The following is a 13,823-nucleotide window of genomic DNA, read 5'->3' as shown; positions in this document are numbered from 1 at the left end:
ATATTTCCCAAAACTCGTGTTCAACCACCGAAAAATCGACGAATCTTCGCGTGAAAAAATTTTTCCCGACGTACTGATCGCGACCAAAATTTTCCATCGTAAGTACGATACATATTCATATTCCGGATCGAGAGAGAAAATCCGCGTATCTCCGTCGCTAAGCGTACGAATACTGAGAGCTATGGTATCTGAAGAGATAGCGGTTTACCGTAGGTGATGCCATAACGGGGGGGTTCTCTTTCAGAGCATAAAACGATCTGTCGGATGACATGAGCCTTTTCTCGAATGACAGGAGGCGAGAACGTCCATGTGTTTTCGCACTGTATTTGCGGAACGAATGGTCGATAGTCAGTAGTACATCGCAATCGTTCACATGATTGCTGATATATTGGGATTGAGTATAGTTAACCCTCTTAGCTAGGGGTTGTGTGTGTGTGTGTGTGTGTGTGTGTGTGTGTGTGTGTGTGTGTGTGGTGTGTGTGTGTGTGTGTGTGTGTGTGTGTGTGTGTATGGATCTGGCCATTTATCATCGTCGGTATTATTTGTTCGTTAAATAATTCATTTCTCAAAACAGCTGTTAATTGTGTTGGACTAAAAATAGCTTCATTCGCTATGATGAAGCGTTGAAGTCTCTGATTTCGTACAAATAAAGCTATTGCAATATACTTGAAATAATGAACCATGTAATATAATATATTATGTAACATGAACAATGAAAATAATCAGGTAAAATATTTGAAGCATTGTTAATCAAATTTACTACAAATTTTATTTTAAAAATGGGCTTTAATTTAATTTTATAAATTACTTATCGCCTTTTAAATCCTATTAAGTAGCAATATTAAATAATTATCTTTGATGCCAGTCCGCAAGATAATTTAGCTTATTTTTTTCCCATTTAATGTGATAATTGACATTAATTAATATTAAAAATTATTAAGCTCTGCGCATTTTATCGATGCCACTCCTTCACTTTACTGCTCGTCTTGCAAAAGATATTCATCTCGCCAAATTTTTAAGGAAAAAAATCACAAGCGATTGGTGACAATCGAAAATTAATTTCTCGAAATTGACTGAACAGTGCAATCGCTCAGGACCTATAGACGCGAAAGTAACATCATATATGTATACTTTCTAACACGAGCATATGGTAGCGTGTGACGCCTCAGCTAACAATAAGCATTTGCTCGTCAAGAATGCATGAGAGAGCCGCTACGTGGAAAACGCGACCTTTTCGCCTTCATTGTATAGTATAGTTTTCCGGCTAGGCGTTAGGTGCGACATTTTCCACGCCGCATCGCTCGATGCGCAAGTACGGGAAGGAGACACGAGGACACGCGATGCCGTCTTATTGGCCTGCGATACCACTCCCCGACATTATGGTGGTTTGCTGGATACGCCAAATTTCTCTCGTCCAATATTCGCGTATTTTTGGCGAACGTTCTTCATGTCTAAACTGTGTTAGAGCTTGAAATGTCAAGTTATTATTATCAAGATGATGAATATGGCTTAACTGTTATTGAAGCAATGAAATTTCATTATTTCAGTTTCGAAACTCTGTAAAATAAAGTATGCGCTTATATACAACGTTTAAATAATCATATATTTAATTGTATATTTATTACAGTGAAGAAAAACTGTTCTCACGAAAGATAATAAATTTTAAACGTACCTTATTCGCTAAAATGTGAGAGTTGTCACTTTTCGTATGACTCGCCACTTACTTTGGCTTTTATAAAATCTCTGAAATAAATTGTTACGTTATTAGCATCTTAAAATTAAGTATATTGCTACTTAGACTTGTTTAATTAAACAAGTTAATTAAACAAGTATATGAAGTATAATATAAATCAAATATTATTTTAGGCTAATGCGATTAAAGGGCAAGGACGTTTCGCATGACGCTACAAAAAAGATTCAAACTTTGTAAACTTTTCCGTTAAGTAATGTACAAATGCATAAGTAACTTATTTTCAACTTGCAATCGTCACACGTGCCTCATGCGCAACATTCTTACTGCATTAATGATGGTAACGTTACTTACTAATTGAACGAGCTTGTAGCGTCGTTCCACGATTTCATGGATGACTAATATCACCGTTAGAAAGATAATGTTCGATGACAGAAGTATTTAGTCAGCTCCATCGTTTCAACTGACTAAAATTCTTCACAGATTTGTATCACAAAAAATAGAAAAATAAGATCGGCAAATTTCTCTTAAAATCACATTCTTTTTATTAGCACAGCAAACATGTACAAAAGTTCGCAAACGCAATCAATGGACTCAATTGCCAATGCACGTTTCGGAAGATTCAGGCAAGATTAAATCTAATTAATAATACAGGAGTCTGTACAAAACGTATAAAACCGCGCTTACATCATACAAAAGAATCGCGGACAATTAAGTGAAGTATAGGTAGACGAAATCGGAAGACAATCGTCGCCGATTCAACGCCGAAAACGCATTCGACGTCACCATCCATGTGATTTGTAGTGCGCGTGTATGGCGACCGGTACCGGGTACGGTTTGGGTATGTGCACCGGCACGGCCACGTGCACCAAGTACGGCCGGTCCACGTGCACGATCTTCTCGAGGGTAACCGGGTACGGCTTGGGCACCGGAACTGGCACGTGCACCGGCCGATCAACCGGAATGTGTATCGGCTTCTCCACCGGTACCGGTACCGGCCGATCCACATGGACGATCTTTTCCACGGGAACAGGGTAGGGTTTGGGCACCGGTACTGCTACCGGTACGGCGCGGTCGACGTGAACCGGTACGGGTACGGCGACCGGCACGTGCTTCGTGACCGGCACCGCCACGGCTACCGCAAACGGATGCGGTACCGGGTGTGGCACCGGCTGCGGAACCGGCACGGGTACAGCTGCTGCAAGGAAGGGTGAGGTGATATTCTCACAATTGTAAATTCATTTGTTAAGGTAGGTATGCTGTTTGTTACATATTAGATCGGTGCGTAAGTTGTTGTCGAGATGGATCGATGAATGGATCGCCTCAAAAGATGACTCCTTCTTTCGACATGACACTCGCATGCCGGAAAAATGGGAAAAAATCGTGGAAAATGATGGAAAATACTTTGATTTCTGCTGTATGGATTGTTCCATTTCAATAAAGAAAAATTGCAAAATTGGCAAGAACTTATGCACCGACCTAATACTATATGCAATCTTTTGTAAGATACATGCTACTTAAAATTTATTGTTTTATTATTAACAAGTGGATTTTTATATATTTGTGTTCGATTAATATAACGATTAAATGAAATTTCTCAAGAGTAAATATAAAGAGAATTAATTAAGAGATTTAACTCTCTAAATAAAGTCTTAGAAGATCTTGAGTTGGAAAGTTCGTAAATTATCTAGTGACTATTATGTATTTATGTATGATCCATTTTAATTAAATAACATTTTTGTTATTATACAAAAAATTAAGTTAACTGTATTAAGATATCTTCAGATTGAATTTAAGATCGACAAAGAACACGTGGTTCCAGGTGTACTAACCGACTGGGTGCCCAATGGCAATGGGTGGTTGCGGTTCCGGTACATGTCCCGGTACCGGATGCGCAAGATCTGGCGCGGGAACTTCGTAAACCGGGGGCGAATGAACTGGCGGGCCGTACACGTGTTCCGGGTGCTCTTGCTGTATCCCAAAACCGTATCCCAAGTCGTCCAGACCTCTTTTGCCATGTTTCTTCCCTTGGGTGGACGAACCAATTCGTGCATTCCAATTCTTCTCGACAGTGACAGCTACACTGGTAGCCAACACCAGTGACATTACCTGAGAACATAGAACAAAAGCTCAAAAGCTGTCTGACAATGAGAGTACACTCATTCCATCGCAATTCACAGTTAATACACAAGTCACTGAATCAACGTTCCCCATAAAAATTCCCATCTCCCGTCACGATTTTATCTGATGAAGAAATTCCGTCAGACGACGCGATAAGACAATGGTAAGACGATGATAAGAGAAACGCCAAGATTCGCGCCGGTACCAGGATGAGCTTCATGGCTGATCGCTCGAGTTCCACCTGCTGGCCGCGCTGCCGACAAAAAACTGAGTTCGCTTCAGAATCGTGACCCCCCCATATATATTTATAGGGCCGATCCAGCCGATGCGACGCATCACCAGCCAAAGAAGAGGAACGATCGCCACGTGCGATCCTATAACAGCGATACACTTTCGCTGTTGGCCGAATCTGGGTGGCAGCCAAATAGCGAGGCCGCTTTTCTCTCCTGCGAAGTCGAGTGCGGGCGAGGATGGAAAACGTGAGGGCACACATTAGCGATGCTAAGTCATACCGTGAGGTTTTACGACGGATTGGTCTTCCAGATCGTTAGATAGCCGCGATCGCTCTCGATACGTGAGAGTTGAATTCAATGTCGCGCGCACGCCTTTGGAATCGTGCGAAGAATCGTGCATTACATGCATCAATGATGTTATTATAAAGTATGCTATTATAAAATTTATTAGGCGCGTTATGAAATAAACGCACTCCTCTAAAATAATATTTTGGAGAATAATTAAAAATTTCTACTTAAAAGTGAAATTAATATAATTAATATAATTCCTTTTAGAATATATTTGGTCAGAAAATAAAAACATAATTTGATAATCAGTTTACAATTAAAGGCATCAACGAGACAATCAGTTAAAGGAGTCATTGCAAAAGTGAATCGTAGCGAAATTAACTCTTCAACAAAGTAATTAATAATCTTTCTCAACTTGTGATAAAATCAAGCTCAATGTATGCGGGGCAATCAAAGCAATCGCAAACGGCAGCCGTTGCGACTCCGGAGAGCAGGCGGTTTCCTTTCTCGGTGCTCTCCTCCTTTATTCGGTCAACGAGATCGAGACGGGTGCACGCGTTTTCCGCCTCGCTTCCGCGTCAGCCTAGGACTTTCCTAACTTTCATTTTCTAACGCACCTCGGCCGTTCCTAATGCCGGCCGTGCTACCCGCCATTCATTATTCATCGTCGAGACCGAGCCAGCGAACGCGTAACAACGGCGCACACACCCAATGACGCTGGCCAAGGTTCGCCAGCCACGTACGCGATGACGCGGTATAACGCAGGAAGGGCAGACACAATCCGGTGGACATGCAATTCGAGAACTCGAAGAAACACGTTGCCGATTACGAAGAAACGAGGAAAACGGCGCTCGAATTAGAGCGTGCGTTTCTTCTTGTCTCTTCTTCTTCCATTGATGCATAAGTTCTCTCCGATTTTGCAATTTGTCAATTTGTTGAAATGGAACGATCGATACAGCATAAATCGATCAAAATATTTTTTATCGTTTTCTACGACTTTTTCCTATCTTTTCGGCAACGTGCGAATATCACGTCGAAAGAAGGAGTCATCTTTTGAGGCGAAGAACTTATGCACCGACCTATAATAAACCGTAGATCACCTCCGTCTTCCGCTCCTAATATTAAGCCGTCATGTAGGTATTATTGCAGCACGTGGAATTCTTGAGCGTTTCCTTTTCACCGTACGTGCTCGGAAGTGCGGTTCAAGCATAATTAAGTAGAAACAATGATGTGGGTAAGTAATACGAGCGTCTTGAGGGCGTCGAATGTAATAATGGTAGTAATAATGGTCAACACCGTAATGAGAGTGTGATCGAGCGGCAAACTGGCGCCGTTCTTGAGAGAAGAATTATGTCAATGTTAAATATTATTATGTTAAGAATTATATAATGTTATATTCGATAATATATAAAAAAATTTTAAAACAAAGTATATTTCTTATTTGCATAGTTCTTGTTAAAATGGAATATATTTGTTGTTTTGTTAACTAATTAATTAATTATTGTACTAATAATTCTGATTTTTAGCTAATAACATACACATTTATTCTCCTTCCATACCGTGAAGCTTCATTACACCCATTATCTTGAAATGCCGCCGCGAACTGGATCCGTCACGGGCAACTTTCATCACCGGAAGCTTAGGATGTGCCGATCAACCAGAGTAAGTTCCCGACTCGATCGTAGACGGCAACTTGACCTGCCCCATGATCTGGATTTGTCAAACTCTCAATAGTCCGATCCGCAAATATAAAAGGCTCTCGCTGCGACGATCTTGCGAACAGTGCACTCGCGACGAGAGAGCAATGCTGAAGTCCCTTGTAAGTTGCGATAATGTTTAATGAGAAAGTGTTTTGCGGAAAATGCAAATAATTCGAACGATTTGTGACTTCGTAACGTTTTCATCTTCAGTTGCGAAATGCAAATATATACGCAGCAAATTAATGCTGTCTTGTATAAAGATCAAAATAATATTGATAAATAATTTCTGCATTATTTCAGCTGTTCCTGGTACTACAATGCACTTACGCGTTCGCGTCGGTGCCGGAAAGTGCGAAACAACAGAAACGAGGTGTCATCGGTAATGACGGGTGGATTGGTCTACCAAATTCGTATGGATATGGGCATCCGTGGACAGTGGATCACTCCCCATGGAGAGGACTCAAGCTGTCCGACGTCAACTTGCACGCGGGGTAACAATATATCTAACATATATCTTCATTTAATTCTAATTTAAAATTTAATTCTTATTTATTTCTCATTTAATGCATCAGAATAAGATTCAAATGGTATTTAAAGTACTTGTACTGAAAGTATTTGTACTACGCCTAAATTGTAAAAAGGCTACAGTTGTTTACGTTGCATTAATAAATGCGAACAGTTGTGCATAATTAAATGCCACATTTACATTAACATTTGTCATCGATCGACAGATTGCACTTGGGTGGTGCCATTCCTTACGGGAAGGGTGGTATCACTCTGACACCCGGAATCCTGAAGACCCTCCCAGTGTACATAACGAAGCACGTGGTGCTGGAGAAACCGGTACCAGTTCCGGAACCGGTGATAATAGAGAAACCGTATCACATACCGGTGGAGAAGGTGATTCCGGTGCCGATTGAGAAGATAGTCCACAAACCGGTGCCCGTGCCGATACCGGTGCCTCAGGTATAACGTCTATCATTTTTTAAAATAATTTCGTTAAAAGAGCTATTAAATTCGTCACAATTTTCTAGACGTATCAATTGAACTGAATTTTGCAATTTAATAATAAACAATATAAATTGCGTTGCAACTGATATCATATAAAATACCGCAAATATTATAAAACTATTATAAAAAATATATTTAGAAAACTTTTAAAAAATTCTATTTTTGCCACCCACGCAATCGAATTGAGCATTACCTATATTAATCGATCACCTTTTCCGTGCGCAGGCGGTGCCGATCCCCGTGGAGCACCCAATACCCATCCCAGTGAAGCAACCGATTGCAGTACCAGTGCATCAGCTATTTCCGGTGCCCGTGAAGCACCCGGTACCGCTGCCGATTCCGGTTCCAGTTCCGATTCATGCGCTCCCGCCGCCGTCGCTGCCGCTGATCGCGGCGCACGGCCTTGCTGGCGGCATCTACGGGCGCGGCTACGCGGCCGGTCACCTCTTCATGCATCCGTCGGTACACTTGGGCCACGGCATCGCCAATCCCGATCACGGCTTCGGTCATGGCTTCGGTCATGCATTCGGTCACGCGTTGACGCACGGTTACGGCCATGATTACGGCTATGTTCACGACAATGTCCACGCCGATCATCTCCATCATCATGTCCACGGACATGAGCACAAAAAGAGAAAAACCGACAAAAATTGAGGAAGCGATAGCTCAGCGATTTCTTCCGATTTGGTGGAAAGAAAACGCGTACGTTCGAACGCGCTTCCTCGAGGTTTCTCGGATTTGTCGGGATCGCAAAGCTCTTGCGGAGGATATACATAGCTACCTTCCAAGAGAGCTTTAATGCTTTCCACGAAGCTATAAATGTGTATTAGAGGCTTTAGAAATTATAGAAATACTTTTGTAATCTTCCTTCCTTTTTTTCTCTGTAAAGCTGAAGCAATAAACTCTCATTTCGTAAACCCATAAATCATAAATTTGTACTCGGTACGAGCTAGGATTATTAAAACGTTACACCGTGACTAATTTTTGAGTCAAAAGAAGATATTGCAAAATGCCGTTTTATTAAATATAAAAAATTTGATCGCCTTTCTGCAAAATATTAAAGCGTTCTCCTTATTGCAGGCGCGTTTCCTATAGACAAAGAAGCCGTTTCTAAACACGCTAGGCGAACGCATGGCTTACAACTGTCATCAATCTTCGCGTTTGAAAGAGCAGGAAATACCTGAGTTTGCCGACTCATTCTTCTCGCGTCTAAACGAGCGCTATTTTCACCAGAAAATCGGCATTCTCGCCACTCGGGAAACGAACGAGGAGATAAACCGCGGCTAAAATCAGCGCCAGACTGTGCGCGATTCGTAATTCGCGATTCGCGATTCGTGATTTGCAGAGATTTATGGGACATTCGGGAAAATTTGTCATTCGTCACTGACGGATCGTCAGTGCAAACTTTCCACATTATTCGCGATTCGCGGTTTATCATTCATAATTCGAATGAATTGATTCGAATAATTCGCGTCCTTTGAGTTTTAAAAAACCGCTCGGCTAGCGAATGGCAATCGCGCCTGACGAATCGGCGAATTTTTTCCTTCACGTTATTCAGAAATCTACAAATTACGGATCGCGCACAGTCTGGCGCCAGCTTGACTTCTGTCAGAGTGTCAGCTCCGCGTCTCGGGGAACAGCTGATCCAGCTTTATCGGGAGAAGAGGAAGGAAGGAACGCGGTCGCTCTCTCTCGCTGGGTAAACGAGCGACGAACGTTAACAGGCCGGGCGTACTCCCCGTGCGGCCTTATCTGGCGCGCTCAGGACAACAAATAAAAGGGATGCCATGCCGTGTTGCGGAAAAATCTGGATTACGGAAAAATCAATGGGGGTGCAACGTGACAGCGCATCGCGCTGAGTGACAGGCTACCGTCGTCCTCGTCCTCACCGTCGTCGTTCTCGCCCTGGTCGTCCCGTCCTGGTCGTTGGCACGCAAGCGATCGCGACACGTGAGTAGAATGCAGAGAGAAATCCCCCGTAGGGCTCGCGAAGTCGCACCTCCCTCACACGTCGTTGACCGACTGTTAACAGGATACGGGCCGTAGCGTCAGGTTATGTCTCGGTTATGCTCGCGACCCTATAAACACGAGCTCGAGCGCGACCGCGGCGACTCGGGCCGCGGTTGAACCCATCACACGCACGCACGATGAGGCGGCACGACCTGAAGGCCGACGAGGAGTGCGAGAACGTGCGCAGGAAGGCGAGCAGCAGGAGCGCGGAGCACGAGAGGCGAAGTAGCAAGAGCCACAAGAGGAAGGAGCACGCCGCCGGTGGCCGAAAGTCCAAGAGCGGCGTGGTGGACAAGGTCGTGCACAAGGTGGAACCGCGGGAGGAGAACGAGGAGACGCCGATCGAGCTGCTCTACCTGGGCAAGGACCCGATCGCGTCCGGCGTGTCCTGCGACGTCGAGATGGAGCCGTCCGTGTCCAACGAGGACAACTACATCCTGGTACCGCCCCTGGACGCGTTCAAGGACGCGGAATTGAGCGTGGAGAATCTGCTGGAGCAGAGCATGGACAAGATGGCGAAGAACCAGAAGAACGCCAGGTGGAGGCAGAGCTACAACCGGATGGTGTTCCTGCGCAAGCACGCAGCCAGCAACAGCAACGAGTCGACGGCGAGCGAGGACATCAGCCAGAGCACGTCGACGGACGAGCACGAGCGTATACCGAAGATCGAGGACATCACGTCGTACGAGGACGACGATGAGGAGGAGCAGAACGCGAAGAGCAAGCGGGATAAGAAGTGGGAGAAGAAGCTGCACCCCCTGTCGCTGCGCTACACCGACAAGAAGAGGCCGTACCTCAAGTGCCCCGCGTGCGGCGCGACCTTCTTCAGCCCGAACACCTACCAGAGGCACCTCATCTCCCACGTGTACAAGACGTCGGAGAGCTACGCGTGTAACTTCTGCAACTACTCGAACGCGGAGCCCGGCATGCTGTTCGCCCACCTGACCAAGCACCAGAACCAGTGCGAGTCCTGTAACGAGAGCCTGCTGCGCAAGGACAATTACGAGAAGCACTTTCAGTGCACGAGCGGCACGCTGGACTGTACCCTGAAGCGCGACCATCACGGCATGTTCGTGTGCGCGGTGTGCGAGCTCGTGTTCGACCTGTCCGCGCAGCTGGAGAAGCACTGGTTCAAGCACACCTGCAAGAAGCAGAAGTCGTATCAGTGCAACGAGTGCAGCGGTCTCTACGAGAACACGGAGACCCTGAAGAATCACATATGCCTCAAGTGTCCGATCTGCGGCGAGGTGTACGAGAGCCTGCACCGGCTGAAGATACACACCATGTGGACGAAGCACAACCTCAAGTGTCCGATCTGTTCGTACGAGTTTATCCTCTCGATGGACCACGAGAAGCACATGGCCCTGCACAGGAAGGTCTACCAGCCGATGAAGGACTACATGCACTGTCTACGCGCCGCCGACGGCAAAACTTTCCAGTGCAATCTCTGCGACAAGATATTCTACGCCCTGCCGACCCTCCTCACCCACCTCACGGAGGAGCACGACGTGGGCAACGTGAAGGTGGAGGAGGAGGAGGAGGAGGAAGAGGCTATCATGGACGAGGACGACAGCTACGAGCTGAAAGGAGACGCCATCGACATCGTTGTGGTTCCCGACTTTAAAGACTCCGACGGCTACTTCGACAGCTGCAGCGACATGGACTCCACTCTGCAGCAGGAAACTGATCTCTACGACCCGTCATAAGACTCGTGCGTGTGTGCGCGCGCGCGATTCCCTTCGTCGGGTTTTCCACTCAAGTCGCGAGGACTCAAGAGAGCGAAGGACTCTTCCTCCCTCCTGTGAACAATTGTTAGCTTTTATTGTCAGTCGCATCTTCTCGAGCGTTCTCATAATACCGATACTCAAACCGAACTACCAAATGGAACTGATACACACGTACAGATACACTGGCACACGTACAGGTGCACAGATATATACACACACACACACAGACACAGACAACTGTAAGTGCCGTTTATAAAATATAGATGTAATTAACGCGCAAGGCGCTATTTTTAAAGGTATATCGTTTTGCTTCGGAGTTTTGATATCGATTTATATCTCGTAGAACGATGGTATTAATTTTACATTCGACATAGTCCATCCGCGTCAATATTATTACGTTACGATTATTATGTATGACACTTGCCTGCTGCCTTTTCTTTTTTTTTCCCTTTAAGCAAAAAGCGTATCGACGAGACGAGGGTAATGATAACCGATATTATAGCAATCTCAAGGTAGATACTGACGAAATCGATCTCTGCGGAACGATCTTGCAGGACTGCACGTATTTTTCTGATGAATGTAATAGCGAATTCGGCCGGCCAGACTCCGCGCTAGATACTGTAAATACATAAGATTACCAAAGTGCAAAAGCGTAACGTACGCGTCTTGTGATTGATGAGATAACCGATGATACATCATATATTTTGTACGATATATGATTAATTATGCTTTCGTGCACTGAGGTAATTCCACGTTGAGACCCCCCAACGCGCCCCTAACGCGCGAAACCCGAATGCGAAAAGCAAATTCGCTATGCACTACCATCGGAAAATTTAGGCGATAAATTAATATTAGCGATTCCGATCCGCTTCGCGAGGACGAGCCTCGGGAACGGCAAATTATATGATTGCGAGGTGCCCCAGCTGGCTCCTCGAGCATATTCCCTTTCGGCGCAAATATAATTCGTTGTACCTTGATATTTGTTTGTACTTTATACTTGTTAGAGAACTTGAAGAACGTTTTATGGAATTCTAGATAAAATTAGAGAACGTAAATTTATATAAAATTATGCGCATTAACCGCGGAAAACTGCGAGTCGACGTGAACGAGAAGAAAGGGGAGCGTCACTTTTCGTATATATATATATTGCGTATTTATAACAAAAATAATAACATGTTTTTATATATCGAGAAAAGATTTCTTTAAATGGATTTACGATTTACGGTTATTAGGATTATTTTTGAACGACGTACAAGATAAATTTGATTTTATATAATTTATTAATATTAATCACATACGTTATAATTTCCCTATGTTTAGGGAGACAAATCTAAAGTTCTGTTTGAAATCGTTTTTTTCCCCTCTATATACGTTCCTATATTTTTTTTCCGACGACAGCGCGATTGATTTACACCTTTAACAGCCTCGAAATATACAGACGAAATATACAAATTGAACGCTGCGAATACATTCCGCTATCACATGCGCGGTTTCATGCGGAATACCCGTTCGAAAAAATTTGCATCACAGATGCAGAGTGAATGAATTCCCTTACCGTCTGTAAAGATACATATTGATCACATCAGATTTCAACTTCGTTATATATGTGTGTATATATATATATATATATAATATATACATATATTATGTATACGTTGCGCGATGTATACTTATGTAACTCTCGTTTTAATCATTTCTGTGTCGGAGTATATTTTAGAAAAAGCGAGCTATCCTGCTGTAGCCTGACCGTGTCGTCCTGCTACGATTATTCAATTTGAATTAATTAATTTTTGAAATCTGGTGTTTTCCATTCGTTTCTCCTAAGGTTACCGCGCGCATCGTTCCCGCATTCGATTTACAATACATTCAATACAGTAATAACACATAGATCTGTTTTCGTGAAACATGGAGCCGCGTTAAACGCGATGACGATGATTTTGCATCGTACGGATATATCTATCTGGTGACGCACCTCGCATGGTCGCATTTTATTTATTTGTTTTTCTTCCTGCGTTCAAGTTTCTCGCTCAGCGTCGTCAGGAGACAGTTTTACAAGCGTATGTAAGTCTAACGTGTCGTAGGCCTACGGTATTATTATTATTATTATTATTATAGTTTACATGAAGAATCTCAGCTCTGTTACGTGTACTTCTCGTTTTGAAAAATAAATATTCATCAACAAGTAATACTCCCTCCTCTGTACATACAGATACGTCACGCACACACACACACACACGGTGTTTCACGATGTGTATATATATCAAAGCGGCGAGCAAAGTATCGTTCTCAAATAACCGGAGAACGCTGAAAATCGCTCGAAGAAGTCGGCGGTTCGATTCGTCTCGCAAGGAGGAGGAGCAGGCGCGAACAAGCTGCGCGCGCTCGAGGATCCTTTTTCTCGCGGAAGGCGAGAGTTTGATCGAGATTGATATTTATCGAGCGCGCGCGATTATTGTACAATTACACTGTATATCACTCACGTAGACGTGCATACGATCGACGACGAGATCGCGATTCTTCTCTTCGAAGTTCTCTCTGTATTTTATACGCAATCCTCTCGCAACTGAAACGTGCGCGTCCACGCACACACACACGCGCGCGCGCGCGCGCGTGGAGCAGTCTCGCATTTAATAGGCAATAGTCGTACTCTCTACTATACATACGATAATTCATCCGCTTCTATATATATATATTTTACTTTTATACTTGAAATCGTCGTTCTCAGAAGTATTGTAAAAATAAAATTGGGTTTCTCTCGAGATGCCTTTAGTCATCTAGTAAGAGTGACTACCTCTTTCTCTCTCTCTTTCTCCCCGACATCCTCGCCGAGACGCACCCGTCCATCCACAGCCGACCTGGCTTTCAGGCCTTCATCCACTGCTCCACGTAATCGAGCGCGCCCAGGAGGATCCTCTTCTCCGTGACCCTCAGCTGAACCGCCATCCTCTTCATCTGCGGCAACGTGGTCTCCAACAACTCCAGATCTTCCTGCATTAATAAATAAACACACACAGTGCGTTGATAACGGAAGGAGAAGGTAGGA

The 13,823-nt window shown here is 44.2% G+C and overlaps 4 protein-coding genes across 7 annotated transcripts in view; 2 read left to right on the top strand and 2 right to left on the bottom strand.

Annotated features, from left to right (window-relative positions):
* Positions 1-2,211: 2,211 nt before the first annotated feature.
* LOC105280343 (zinc finger protein 512B) lies at positions 2,212-9,043 on the bottom strand. Of its 3 annotated transcripts, none has more exons than XM_020031932.2 (3): positions 8,933-9,043; positions 3,523-3,799; positions 2,212-2,888 (listed from the first exon to the last, which is right to left on the bottom strand). In XM_020031932.2, exons 2-3 carry the CDS (start codon positions 3,794-3,796, stop codon positions 2,473-2,475), a joined length of 690 nt encoding a protein of 229 aa, XP_019887491.1. In that variant the 5' UTR covers positions 3,797-3,799; positions 8,933-9,043; the 3' UTR covers positions 2,212-2,472. The 3 variants fall into 3 exon arrangements, with proteins under 3 accessions (XP_019887491.1, XP_026827409.1, XP_026827410.1); XM_026971608.1 differs by lacking the exon at positions 8,933-9,043 and adding an exon at positions 5,892-5,978; XM_026971609.1 differs by lacking the exon at positions 8,933-9,043 and having other exon boundaries at positions 2,212-2,885; positions 3,523-4,917.
* LOC105280072 lies at positions 5,105-7,964 on the top strand. Of its 2 annotated transcripts, XM_011340275.3 has the most exons (5): positions 5,105-5,566; positions 5,899-5,994; positions 6,333-6,523; positions 6,764-6,998; positions 7,269-7,964. In XM_011340275.3, exons 1-5 carry the CDS (start codon positions 5,558-5,560, stop codon positions 7,695-7,697), a joined length of 960 nt encoding a protein of 319 aa, XP_011338577.1. In that variant the 5' UTR covers positions 5,105-5,557; the 3' UTR covers positions 7,698-7,964. The 2 variants fall into 2 exon arrangements, with proteins under 2 accessions (XP_011338577.1, XP_011338569.1); XM_011340267.3 differs by lacking the exons at positions 5,105-5,566; positions 5,899-5,994 and adding an exon at positions 6,022-6,151.
* Positions 8,047-12,966, top strand: LOC105280064 (zinc finger protein 627). The gene is made up of 2 exons (XM_011340254.3): positions 8,047-8,993; positions 9,076-12,966. The coding sequence occupies exon 2, from the start codon at positions 9,191-9,193 to the stop codon at positions 10,757-10,759; it is 1,569 nt and encodes a 522-aa protein (XP_011338556.1). The 5' UTR covers positions 8,047-8,993; positions 9,076-9,190; the 3' UTR covers positions 10,760-12,966.
* LOC105280058 (histone-lysine N-methyltransferase setd3) overlaps positions 12,161-13,823 on the bottom strand; it is an 18,885-nt gene continuing 17,222 nt past the window's right edge. Inside the window, exon 7 of the mRNA XM_011340242.3 lies at positions 12,161-13,768. Coding sequence (XP_011338544.1) covers positions 13,643-13,768 — 126 coding nt within the window. The 3' untranslated portion in view covers positions 12,161-13,642. The remainder of the gene's footprint in view (positions 13,769-13,823) is intronic.

This window comes from Ooceraea biroi, chromosome 8 (genome assembly GCF_003672135.1).
Source record: "Ooceraea biroi isolate clonal line C1 chromosome 8, Obir_v5.4, whole genome shotgun sequence".
In the NCBI taxonomy this organism is placed as follows: Eukaryota; Metazoa; Arthropoda; class Insecta; order Hymenoptera; family Formicidae; genus Ooceraea; species Ooceraea biroi.
Note: the sequence above shows the minus strand (reverse complement) of the source record. Positions and strands in the feature narration are given on the sequence as shown.

Bases quoted from the DNA above. Each gene is read 5' to 3' on its own strand.
- LOC105280072 (XM_011340267.3), top strand. From the start codon at position 6,038: ATGATCTGGATTTGTCAAACTCTCAATAGTCCGATCCGCAAATATAAA. The intron at 6,152-6,332 runs GTAAGTTGCGAT...GCATTATTTCAG, and splicing joins GAGCAATGCTGAAGTCCCTT to CTGTTCCTGGTACTACAATG. The intron at 6,999-7,268 runs GTATAACGTCTA...TTCCGTGCGCAG, and splicing joins TGCCGATACCGGTGCCTCAG to GCGGTGCCGATCCCCGTGGA.
- LOC105280064 (XM_011340254.3), top strand. From the start codon at position 9,191: ATGAGGCGGCACGACCTGAAGGCCGACGAGGAGTGCGAGAACGTGCGC.
- LOC105280343 (XM_020031932.2), bottom strand. From the start codon at position 3,796: ATGTCACTGGTGTTGGCTACCAGTGTAGCTGTCACTGTCGAGAAGAAT. The intron at 2,889-3,522 runs GTTAGTACACCT...CCTTCCTTGCAG, and splicing joins TGCCATTGGGCACCCAGTCG to CAGCTGTACCCGTGCCGGTT.